A 12,930-nucleotide genomic window follows, 5' to 3' on the forward strand; every position below is an offset into this window, starting at 1 on the left:
TGGGGAAGTGCTGGAGACTGATTTAGAGCAAATTACATTTCATGCTTTTATAATCATGTCAAAATGAATTCTAATGTTACATATAAGTAAAAATAACCAATAAAAATAATTTTTCCGAATTTTTGCAAACTGATTATTAAACATTTACCACAACAATTTCATTATATAAACTTAGAGTTAAAGAAATTATATTTAAAAACAAATTATAAATGGAATTACATATATAAAAAATGAAAACAAATACAATAAATATATAAGGAAAATTAGGAGGACCCACCTGAGATAACTGCTACTTATACAAGTTTATCCTAAGACATGCATTTTTCTTTTGAATCAGAAAAAAAAAATGTACCAAGTATCAAGTTCATGGGTGTCACTTTTTTTGGCATATTTAATTCTAGTCCTGCCTGCCTTGCACTTCTGTCAGACATAATTGATTTACATCAAATGCTGGCTTCTTGCTTTATAAATGATAAGCCTGTGCCTCAAGAGAATATGGAATATGACACTGTTCTAAATGTTTCTTATCTGAAAAAAAATCTTGTGTAGATGACTATTAATAGAGATTATTTAACAAAACTGAGTATGATTCTTTAAGAATAAGCTATCGATATTTATTAATATTAACCTTAAAAAGTGTGTGTGTGTGTGTGTGTGTGTGTGTGGAAATCACAATCACATATTTGCAGTGAGACCAGAGCATCAAATAATTTTCTTGACCTGGTGAATATAATTTAGCCAATAAAACCCTAGTAGCAATCGAAAAATAATAGGAATAACTGCAACATATTTCATCCCTCAATTAATGGGTTTTTTCAACAATCCTTGCTTGTATCTGAAAGATAGTGGTTTAGAACTTGGGCTTTTGTGTCAGAAGCCTGGCACTTTATCTTGGGTCTAGCATTCATGTTTATTTAACTTACCTGTACCATAGTATTCTCCTTTGTAATATTGAAGGTAAAATACTGTATACTTTAGTGCAGCAATGTGACTATTAAGTGGATAATACATGAAAGGCATTTAAACCCTTAAATTAAATGATAAGTAGCAAGACTACTTACTCAGTTCCCCAATCTATATAATAGTGACAAGAATTGCAGCAGAGTTAACGTGACTTCTCCTGGGAAAACTATATTGAATGTATTTAGTTATTAAATACGGACTATGATAAGTGAAAAAGTGTTTCTGAAGGAATGGAAATATGAGGTAGGACCTAACAATAGAGTGTAGCTTCATCAGGAGGTAAGAGGTGATGCATTCTGAACAAAGGTGGCAAAATGAGCAAATATTTGGAAATACATATTCTTATAGATTACACAAAATAAAAATATTCCATTGTGAAGAATAGGGTTAATGTTCAGAATTAATTAGACATAAGACATGAAAAAACATATAAAAATCATATTTTGGAAAACTAGAGTAATGAATCTAAAGACTTGGTGTTATTTCTATATGAATTGGCTTCCTGACCTCATCAAATACCAAAAAAATCAAATGAGTAAGGATCTTAAATCTACCTCCCAAGAGATTCGGTTGACATATATAGAATGTTTTACATATATTTTCTTCTAAAATTTCTAAAATAAATTTTGTTCACTTTTGTTTTAGTTCTAGAAATTACATTTGTATTACTAATATTTTCATCTTTAAATATGTTACTAATTAATACAAAATATTTTCTGTTCTTTAGCTAACTATCCAATCCCAAATTGGATGAGATATTTGGAAGGCTCTTCAAAATTCCAGAGTGTGTTGTAGCTCCTCAACATTCCTAGGCTATGCCTCAAAATATTGATGTTATTGCTTCTGTTTTGTTTGTTCTTTACTGAGGGTTTCTCTGGGTTTTGTTGTTTCATATTTTTGCATGAAGTGATGATAGAAACTTTAAATTCCAAGATTAATTCACAATGCTCATGTAAAGACAGAAAGACAATATTTAATTCAATTCAATCCAATCAAAAATAATGTAACTTTGCTTCTTAACAACTTCTGTTTTTTCTCATCAATAAAATTAGGATAGCAATTTCTGTTTTCATAATACCCTGGATTTGACTCTAGCACTGGGAAAAAAAATAAAAATAAAAAACCTACTAAGTGAATCAAAAATTATTATATTACTTGTTAATTTGTTTTGATACTATGGATTGAAAAATAAATTGTAATTTGGGGTTAATATGTTAATATTCTCATTTTATTTTCTTCATTTTAAAATATTAACTGATGGGCTGGGGATGTGGCTCAAGTGGTAGCGTGCTCCCCTGGTATGCGCGGGGCGCTGGGTTCGATCCTCAGCACCACATAAAAATAAAGATGTTGTGTCCACCGAAAAACTAAAAAATAAATATTAAAAAATTCTCATTCTCTCTCTCTCTCAAAAAAAAAATAAAAAATAAAAATTTTAAAAAAATATTAACTGAGACTAAATTATATCTAACAAAATTTCAGCCCCAGATCCTAGAAATACTAATATAAAGTATTTACCAAATTTCTGAGATTAGATCTAGATTCATTTCAATACCATAATTATTGCATACATGAAGTAGGACACATAGAACCTTAGTAGTAAGAATTGGTCAAAAATATGTCCTACGAATAAACTGGTGACATCTTACAAATAAACTAGTGATTTTAATAAAACTATTTTCCCTCTTCTTACTTCAGCTTCTTTTGACAAGATCCCTTTCTCTGCTGTTTACTTCTATTCCTGTCTGTTTTTAATATCAGTAGACAGGTTTCTTTGAATACATTCAATAATAGCTTGTTATTGGTATATAAATTTCCTGAAAATCCCCAGTCATTAGACTGTGTTTCCCTAAAGTAGAGATCAATTTATCCTCCATAACCTGTTTATTTTACCAAATTCACAAGTTTCTGTAGGGATAGTGCCATGTGATGGCTACCCATGTGAAATCTGTTTAGTAACTCTTAGATATTATGGTTACTTTTCTCTGTATTTGTAACTCTAAAGGCCTTACACAAAACAGGAACTCAGTAGATACATTCAATGGTTCTTATATATCACTATACATATGTGGTCTTATGTATGCAAGGTGATTCTGTGTTTGTTTTTTGTTGTGGTAGTTTAGCAACTGTAAATGCCATATACTTATTACATAGTAGTGACAAATCATTATAACAAGGGTGCATCCTTGATGAACCAAATGTAGTATTGATTTTAAGTGTCGTCCATAATAACTTTGAAATATTATTATTTTTATTAGAGCTATTACAAATAGATTCTAAAAAGAGTCTACTAATAGCACTATTTTCTTTTAAAAGGCTAAATTAACAGTTTGAAAGGTTTAACAAATCCATCAATGGAATATAACGTTAACACAAAATAAAAGGCTTTCTCAGTTTCTGCAGCATCTATAGATATTGTATTTAAGTGTTTAAATTAGAATGTGCCTAGTGAAAGTATTTTATGAATTATTGACATTTTCAATCTACACACTCCAGGAGGAAATTCATTAGGAGGTGTTCATTTTTGAAACACATTATATGAAGCCATTGTAATACAAGGTGCTTGAGCAGCACTCTTATTCAATGATGCATGGGTGTTATTTGAAAAGCCTAATTTAGAAGCTGAGCTGCAGAGATTACTCCAGTCTCTCATTAAATAAAGGCTTAGCACTTTATTTACTGAAAAAGACAGACATCTGTCAGAATTTTTGGTGTGCACTATACCAAAAAATTTGATGCACTTACAAATCTTACTGCTATTTACTGAGGAACTTCTATTTGTTTCTTGGTGAATGTGTAATGGAAGAAGAGAAAGTGTTTTCAGTTTCAGAATAATAAAAATTAGTAAGACATGAGGTGTTGAACAGAGGTTTGCTTTCACTGATAACAGAAATCATGTTTTCTTTGACCAAGAAATGTGGAGCCCATTTTTTCCCTCTATTATTTTAATCCTGTGAGAGATGATTTGCATTTCTAGTCTCAAGGGATGATAGTGCTAACAAGTATGTGATCTAATTCCTTTCTTTGAAAATACTGTATTTCTGTTTTTTGCAAAGAAGAAACAAATATTGAGATCTATGTGTTGGGTACTAGAGATAAATAAGATTATCCTTCATTTCACTGAAGATCATTAATGAGTAAGATCAAAACATGAATTTGAATCCCAGTTCTAGTACATATTATCCATATAGCCATGGTTTTTTTGTGTCTCAGTTTCCTCCACTGAAAATTGAAGATAATGATAATGTCCACTTCATAAGAGTTTTGTGATGTTTAAATCAGTCTTGTATAGAAAACTTCAGTTCTTAATTAGTGCATATGATGACAGATATTGTGCCTACCCTCAGGGAGATTCTGCTTATATTGTGTATCTCCTCTTAAGTATGCTCCTTCATGGATTTGGTGATAGAATGGAAATGAAGAGCAAGAGTACAAAAATAAAAATGTGTTCTTTGAATTTACTTGTTGGTAGAATCAGCACGAAACCTTTACACACATGACAGGTCTGTAATACCTCTTAGTATTGACCTTGATCAAATCTTTTAAACTTTTTTGTCAATTTTTATCAGATGGAAAAAATAAATGCCACATTAAATTTTTGTATGAAAAATTAAATCTGGTGAAATTTTTATGCAAGACTCATTTTTTTTATAACTTATGTAGTTTGCCTTTCTACACTTCCTTAATTGGTCAGCAAGTTTCTGATAAGGGTACCCAAATGTATTTTAATAATCTAAGCCAAAAGTAACCCAAAAAATAATTCTTTTTAAAATATCATTTCAATGAAAAATCTATTTTCTTATAAATTATTTAATATTTTATAACTATATTATGTTCTTCATAGGTATATGTTTATATATTGCAGAAATAGAGAAGTATTGTTGGATTATAAATTTCTACCTATTAGGAGCATGGATGTTGTTGATAGAAAATGTGATCTATGATTTACTGTATAGAAAAGGAAATTAAAAGGACATTTAGATGCCATTTCATAGTTCTTAGTTATGGCACTAACAATTTTCAGCATGCAACAAATTTATTTCTTTGCAATTTGCAATGAAGCTTGGAAAAACTTGGCAATGAATATACATGCTCTCTGTTCCATACCTTTTTAAATTAAAGGATGCAATTCTAAAGTTTTACATGTGGTACAAAAAAAACTGGTTAGAACTGATAACATTTTAGTTTACTAAGCAATAACATAATTGGATGTTATATCTATTTTATGAACACTGAAGATTGAAGGGAAACTTTACTAGACTCTTTTTCTACTTTCCTTCTTTTATACAGAATAAAATTATCTTTAGCATGAATTTGTCATTCCCTCTAACCACAGGATATAACATATGACATTAAGTTTGACAAAGGACAACAATGAAATCACTTTAAGGAAATATATAAACGTATTTATAGAGACTGAATGGACAACAAAAGTAGTTGGAGCAAAGAGAGAAAAGAAAACAAACTTGTTCCAAAGAGGTTTGGAAATGAACAATGACACTTATAATGTTCAGAATTCAGAATATAAGTCAAGCTATGGGATAGGAGATCCTGAATAAGGCCCTGCCCCAGTTGTCATCATATAATTCATTAATTTGTGATCTCATTTCAGAAAGGAGAAAAACAAGTATGTTAGGCCTGTAGTTTTAGATCTTTGCAGGCTGTTTTATGGCAACAAATTGTTCTTGCCAGTATTACTCCCAGGACTATCTATATACTTTTTCTCCAGTTTTATGTTTAATGACTTATATAAATTTCTTATAAATTTTCCTTTCCTTTCCAACCATTACAATATTGAAAGGCATTATGCAGATAAATCATTGCATTTTGATTTCACATGGTACAACCAGATAGTTTCACCATGTTTTACAACATTCTTAAAACATCAGGAAGCAATAATATTCACCATTATTTGAGTTATGTATTTAATTCAGCCATTATTGATTAGGGATGTATTATTTGTTTGGCAGTTTTAGTTAGCTTTTTTGTCACTGTGACCAAAGACCTGATAAGAAAAACATAGAAAAGGAAGAGTCTATTTTGTCTCATGGTATCTGAAGTTCAGCTTATTCGGGAGTGACTCCACAGTTTTAGGCACAAGTAAGGCAGAACATTGTGGTGGAAGAGCACTGCAGAGAAAAGCAACTCAGGACAGGGCAGTTAAGAAGCTGAAGTACTGGGCTCATCAGTGACAAAATATGAACCAAAAGGCACACTTCTAATGACCGACTTCCTCCAGCCATACCCTACCTGTCTACAGTTACTTCTCAGTTAATCCAAATCAATAATTAATCTACTGATTAGGTTACACTTCTCATATTCACATTGTTTTACCTTGAACATTCTTTTTCTCACACATGAACTTTTGGGGGATACCTCATATCTAAATGACAATAGGCATTGTGCGGTTACAAAGGAAATGGTGATATGCTGTTTCAAAAATCACTTTAATTTGTTGTCTCAGGGATAAGGAACATTCTAGAATCAGAATTGGATGATAGGCAATGACTGGCCAATTCTAAATGTTACTAAGCTTTTCAACGACAAATTATGTTGTCTTGCCAGTTTTTGTTATGGGAATATGATTTGTGTGCACTTGTTTCAACTTAAATTATAGGTCTGTTTTACTTCAGTCTTGAAAATAGCAAATAAAAGATAAATGAGCTACAGCCAGTCATGACATGGGCAAGACCATAATAATTTTCTCCAAAGCAGAACTGCCTAATAAATCTTAATTTTGAGTAACCAGCAAGTAACAGAGGCAAGCTCTATTTACAATAGAGCTTATGCCAATTTCTTGGAAATTAGACTAAGAACCAAGTATTAAAAGCAAAATTCTTCCAAAAGACTGCTGAGATGACAGATGAAAGTTCTTTGAAGAATCAAAATTTCTATTAAAATGTAAGATAATCTTTACAAAATATAATAGAAACATTATCACTATTTTTTGTTACAAATCCTATCTTCCTCATTTTGAAGGGACAAATTTCACTCAACTAAGTAGGATATTTGTAAATAAAACTGTCTATAAGTTTAATGTGAAAGTAGACTAACATTCTGTGAGGGAGGGTACATTTCATGTTGTAGAGTATAAATAGCTCCATATTTAATTTTCAAAAACATGTATCTGGAGCTACTTTAAGGAAACAAATTAATCAAAAATTTTTTGTAGGTTAGTGATTGAAAAATGTGAACTGTAGGATGATTTCCCATTTCTAATCGCCACCCTCACTGTAATGGGTTTTAAGTCCAAATTTTTGAGATTGTTGATTAAGTAATTTTTAAATGGACAAGGTCTTCTAGTTGTAAGTTTGAACACAGGTTTGTATTCTAGTGAAAGCATGGCATACATCTCTTAGATAAAGTCTTTAACTGGTCTCTATTTAGTCATACAGTCATGTTTACCATGTAGTTAGTTACTCAATAAAGTATAACTGAGATACAATATGGCAATATAATGTTTAAATAATTTTAGGAATAGTGTTAAAAATAAGACTTGTAAATTAGTGAGCTACAACTTTCTAGCCTAACTTTTTGTATATACAGTTTTTTTTTCTTAAAATGCATCATATTGAGGTTTCAAAAGTCAATGACTAGAAATAAGTATGTATTGACAGTAATTGAAAACATGAGTTTAGGTCAAAGAACAAAAATCTCACCCAAATGTAATTAACCAAAACAGCATCTCTTGATTGTCTTTGAAATTTTCCTGGAGTTTTCAATATGTTTACTGTGCATAATTTATCAGTTCATCCCTTCCAGTAAAATTGCCTTAGTTTTACAATATTTATAATCTGTAATTTTTAAAGTTTTAAGAATCCATTCTTCCTGACACTTGTACCATTTTCTTGTTGGTAACTTGTTTGTTTGTTTGTTTGTTTTTCCTCATTAGGATGCAGGCAAATTGTGTTTAAAGAGACAAATGTTTATAAGTTCAAAAAGGTGTCACTTAATGGACATTGATAAATAAATATGTCATAATTTCTCAAAACTTTCACTGACTTATACTGATCAGTAACTTAAAAACAATAATGAAAATTAATTTTAGAAATTATAAACACTATGTGTTTGAGGGCCTCACAACATTTTTATGACTGTATATTGACTCAGTTAAGAATGTCAAAAAAGGCAGAGGCAGATTTATAAGAATTATAAGAAAAAGAATTATAAAATTTATAAGAATCTTCTGCTAATAGGTATTTCTGAATGACAGTATTTTTCCATGATAATATCAAATATTGATAAGTGTGAGATAAATTTCTTTAAGAAGGGTTATAAGTTCATTTATTCAGGGAAAGAGCTTCCCGGTTAATGTGTAACCTCATAGAGGACATTTCCCACAAGACAGACAAGCTATGGGGAGTCATAGGTTCTAGAAAACAATTGAAGAGTAGTTTCTTTTGAAGATGTCATTTCTTCAAAAGAAACATTTTTTATTGAAATAAAAAAGAAGACTATTATCTTAAATAATGGTACAGACTTAGTATTTATAAGTAAAACAAACAAAATTATTTGAAAGCTTTCTGTATACATAATTGCTGACCTGCCCTTTAAAATATAAAATATTGGTGTAATTATAAATATTGCATTTCATGTCTATCATTTGGAGTAGTATGCTTATTCAATCAGCTTGATTAATTTTTGCCTATTTTTCCAAGTTTATACTGTATTTTAAAGTTTACATGATTTTTTTAAAACTGCATTAGACAAATGGGTTTTTAAATAATAAACATAATGTTCGATGAAGGAAGTATGAGTGAAATGAATTATTTACTTTCAGTTTGGAAGAGGTGAATAAAAACTGCTTGGCCAATACCGTACCATTAATCTATTCTCTTTTCTCCTTTCTCTCTTTACTTCTCTCTCTCCAATAGAAGTGGAACAAAAAGGTAATTAAATACCTTTCATAAATTATATGCTATTTATAGGCTAAGTTATTTAACAGTTTAACATTGAGCTAAAATAATTTTGTTATTAATTCTTATCTATTTTATGGAAGTTTATTTACTACTTCTGCTGCTCAACTTCACTTTAATCTGTTTTACTGACCAATGCTAGTTTGATCCTTTTATCCTAACACAGTTTAATATTGTAAAATTTTCAACATTATATTATATTCCTCTTTATTTTTAAGTAAGTAGTTAGAAATCCAATAGATGTGATGAACAGTGATTGCTTTAGATTTGTTTTTATTTATGTGCTAAATGATTTCTCATAGCTCTGGTGTAGGTTCCCCTGTTTCACTCATTTGTGTGTACTAGGGGGAAAGGGAGATAATTTTCTAAAATATTTTAAATTGCTTTAGCAACCAAGGGCTTATTATTAACTTTAGCATAAAGGTGATGGACAATTTTTACAGCAAAGAGTTACTTTTCCTTACAACTAAAGCAATCATTTAAACAGCTGAGAAATTTTTTATAATCATCAATATTATCATGGTTTCTAAATTGACAATGCTCTTTTATTCTTGCTATGGAATATTTTGATAGCCAGTTCCCCTGACATTTTTTTTATTTCTTCAAAATTAAAACTTGGGAGATTTTGGTAATTTATTGTCCTCTTCAATAATCTCCAAAAATGTAGCTGAGTTTCATCTTGTTTTCCATTGAATCTTGGCTTATAATCACTATTAAAAAAGCTAATCACTAATGCTGAAAGAATAATAAATCATTAAAAGTGGGTCAGCATCTAAATTCCTTGTGATTTCCTAATTTTTCCACCCCGTATATTTCTAATCACTTCAAACATAACAGTGGACTGCATGATTATTTTTCAGTGTGTTTGCTTTGCAAATATATTAGAGCAGTGTTTCCCACAGCAGGTTCAGCAGAAGACTGCAATCCAAAGAGGCTCTGTGGAAAAATTCCAAGATCAAATTAGTTTGTGAAAATTCCTCACCCTTACAGCTTCTGCCTGGGAGATTCTCTAATTTACCTGTGATATTAGAATCTCTACCACAATAGTATCTGATGTAACATTTCTTAGACAAATGTGGCTAAGGATCCTTTTTTTTTTCTTTTGTTGTAATACCTAGCTTTACTACTTGAAACCAGTGCTTCAAGGACCGCCCTATGGGAAACATTGCTTTATTGCCCCTTCATGTCAGATGAATCAGACAAGCTTTCTTATAACCACTGTCACAATATGTTACTGAATCATACTAAAATGCAGGTGAATCAGATGATTCTTGCCTGTTTTCATTCTGAAGTATGAGCAGCAAAATATAGCAAGTAATCTTGTTTTTTAATGCTTTTTTCATGTAACAGTAAAAGGTACATGTTTTAAGTTCCAATACTACTGTATTTAACAGGACATTTTTAACTGATTAAAATCTAGATCTTGGGTTCTTTTCTGTAACTTTTCACCCTTTCTTCTTTCCTTATTCCTTCTTTCCTTTCTTTTTCTTCCTTTCTCTTTTTCCTTCCAGTATCCATCCATCACTCATTTTTAATTGTGTGGACTGCATGCTCTGTGCGTGTTGTAGCAGTTTCAAGAGCTTTTTTTGCTAGAGGATTCACTGGCCTGTAACATACAAGATTTTTCATTTATTTAAACAAAAATTACTATGGGATATTCCTATGTTTATTAATGACAACTGTTCAACAGCTAATTTTTTTGAGAGTGGAAACAATATACTTTCATTTCCAAATAAGATATGTTCTTCAGTGAACTAATAAACACATTGTGTATAAAGTTTTGTATTTGTTATATGTCTATAGAACACATAGACATATGTTGCACTTGATACATATATTCACAAATGTTATCATACACTTTAACAAAGGTAAAAACCACAGGAAAGCACAGCTACTCATTAAAAAAGTCTAAATTTTTAAGCAAATTAAATCAAAGTGATTTTTTAAAAAAGTCAAAATTAATATGGAAAAATACTTTGTGTTCTCAAAAAATGCACCAAAATAAGTGGTGGTGGGTATCTCTGGTTACAGTTGCATTCTTGCTGAAAAATAAGAATATGAGAAAATAATTAATTAATACAATTTTTTGTCTTAACTCTTTCCCTTCCAACAGTTTTTCTTTGTCCTGGACTACTAAAAGGAGTATACCAGAGTGAACATTTGTTTGAGTCTGACCACCAGTCTGGGGCATGGTGCAAAGACCCTCTTCAGGCTTCTGACAAGATTTATTATATGCCCTGGACCCCCTACAGAACTGATACCTTGACTGAATATTCATCCAAAGATGACTTCATTGCTGGAAGGCCAACTACTACCTACAAGCTCCCTCATAGGGTGGATGGCACAGGATTTGTTGTGTATGATGGAGCTTTGTTCTTCAATAAAGAACGCACCAGGAACATAGTAAAGTTTGATTTGCGGACTAGGATAAAGAGTGGAGAGGCTATCATAGCAAATGCCAATTACCATGATACCTCCCCTTACCGATGGGGAGGCAAATCTGACATAGACCTGGCAGTGGATGAAAATGGGCTCTGGGTCATCTATGCAACAGAACAAAACAATGGTAAAATCGTCATTAGTCAGTTGAACCCTTATACCCTACGGATTGAAGGGACATGGGATACTGCATATGATAAAAGGTCAGCTTCCAATGCATTTATGATTTGTGGGATTCTGTATGTGGTCAAATCTGTATATGAGGATGATGACAATGAGGCCACCGGGAATAAGATTGACTACATTTACAATACCGACCAAAGCAAGGATAGTCTGGTGGATGTTCCTTTTCCCAATTCATATCAATACATAGCAGCTGTGGATTACAACCCCAGGGACAACCTACTCTATGTGTGGAATAACTATCATGTAGTGAAATATTCCTTGGACTTTGGACCTCTGGATAGTAGATCAGGTAAGTTTGAATTTTGATGGTATTCTGTGGGTGGATACTTAGAGTTTATTCTCATGATTTTAATTAGTTAAACTGTGGTCTCTCTCTCTTCTGGCCCGTGTACCTAAAACTATTCTTTTTCTTATCTTTTTAGAGAAATCAATGATACCACTTTCAGTCCTAACAATTTATAACTATGAAAACCTGATTATTTGTCCTTTGTACAGCTTTTCTCCAAAAATTTTAGCTCTTCTTTTCTATGGGAATGTGACATTAGCTGCTGGTTAGATCTTTGCATACTGAAATACACAAAACCTTTGCTAAGATAGGATGCTATCCTTTCTAATTAATTGTGAAATACCCTCAAAAATGCTCTTTGCTTGGAACATATCAAGGGTTTAGGATGATACAATGCTGCAGGAACTGTTAACCAATATATTCACCTCACAGATCATTTTATGTGACCACTTCATGGGACAAATTGTCAGTTTGAGTGTGCCTTTGTCTGAGTGAACTTATTTGATATAGAGAATAATGTACATAAATGGTAAGTACAAAAAAAATCACAATTTTTATAAGAAATGACAATGGAGAACAGTTTTGAATAAGCTTGAGATCTAATCTTTCCTTTCAGTTCTTTAAAAGTATCCCTTATCTCTCTGGAACATACTATTTCCTTTTAATGTTGTTTAAAGATAACTATAAATAGCTTCAGTTTTTCTATTTCTTTTTTTTTTTTTACTTTTATTTACACAGGAGAACAGAATTATCTTAATTTAAAAGTTAAGTTTTGAAGCAAGCCATAATAATGTTCTCTAAGATTAAATGTAGTGGAAAATTAAAATAGAGGTGTCTGAATTTTGATAGTAATATACCCATTCAAGTATTTCTATCTTTTAGATTTTCCTGTTAATATCCTTATTTTATGCACTTTTAAAAAAATATTATTTAAGTACTGGAACTTCACCTAGTTGCATTCTACCACGGGATTATACACCAGCCCAGATATATATATATATGTATGTGTGTGTGTGTGTGTGTGTGTGTGTATTCCTCCTGTCTCAGCCTCCTGAGTAGTGGTATCACAGACACATGCCATCATGCACATCCATTTTTTTTACCATGCTTTCACTAGCATGCCATTCTTCTAAATAGTCC

The 12,930-nt window shown here is 31.3% G+C and overlaps 1 protein-coding gene across 30 annotated transcripts in view; it reads left to right on the plus strand.

Moving 5' to 3' along the window:
• The window catches only part of Adgrl3 (adhesion G protein-coupled receptor L3), a 790,900-nt gene that overhangs the window by 481,257 nt on the left and 296,713 nt on the right, over positions 1–12,930 (plus strand). For 25 of the 30 annotated variants that reach the window (XM_048784572.1, XM_048784544.1, XM_048784554.1 and 22 more), the window contains 2 exons: positions 8,838–8,852; positions 10,993–11,793. In XM_048784572.1, coding sequence (XP_048640529.1) covers positions 8,838–8,852; positions 10,993–11,793 — 816 coding nt within the window. The remainder of the gene's footprint in view (positions 1–8,837; positions 8,853–10,992; positions 11,794–12,930) is intronic. The other 5 variants (XM_048784548.1, XM_048784559.1, XM_015481771.2 and 2 more) reach the window with 1 other exon arrangement.

The sequence above is a fragment of the Marmota marmota genome, unplaced genomic scaffold (genome assembly GCF_001458135.2).
Source record: "Marmota marmota marmota unplaced genomic scaffold, marMar, whole genome shotgun sequence".
NCBI lineage: Eukaryota > Metazoa > Chordata > Mammalia > Rodentia > Sciuridae > Marmota > Marmota marmota.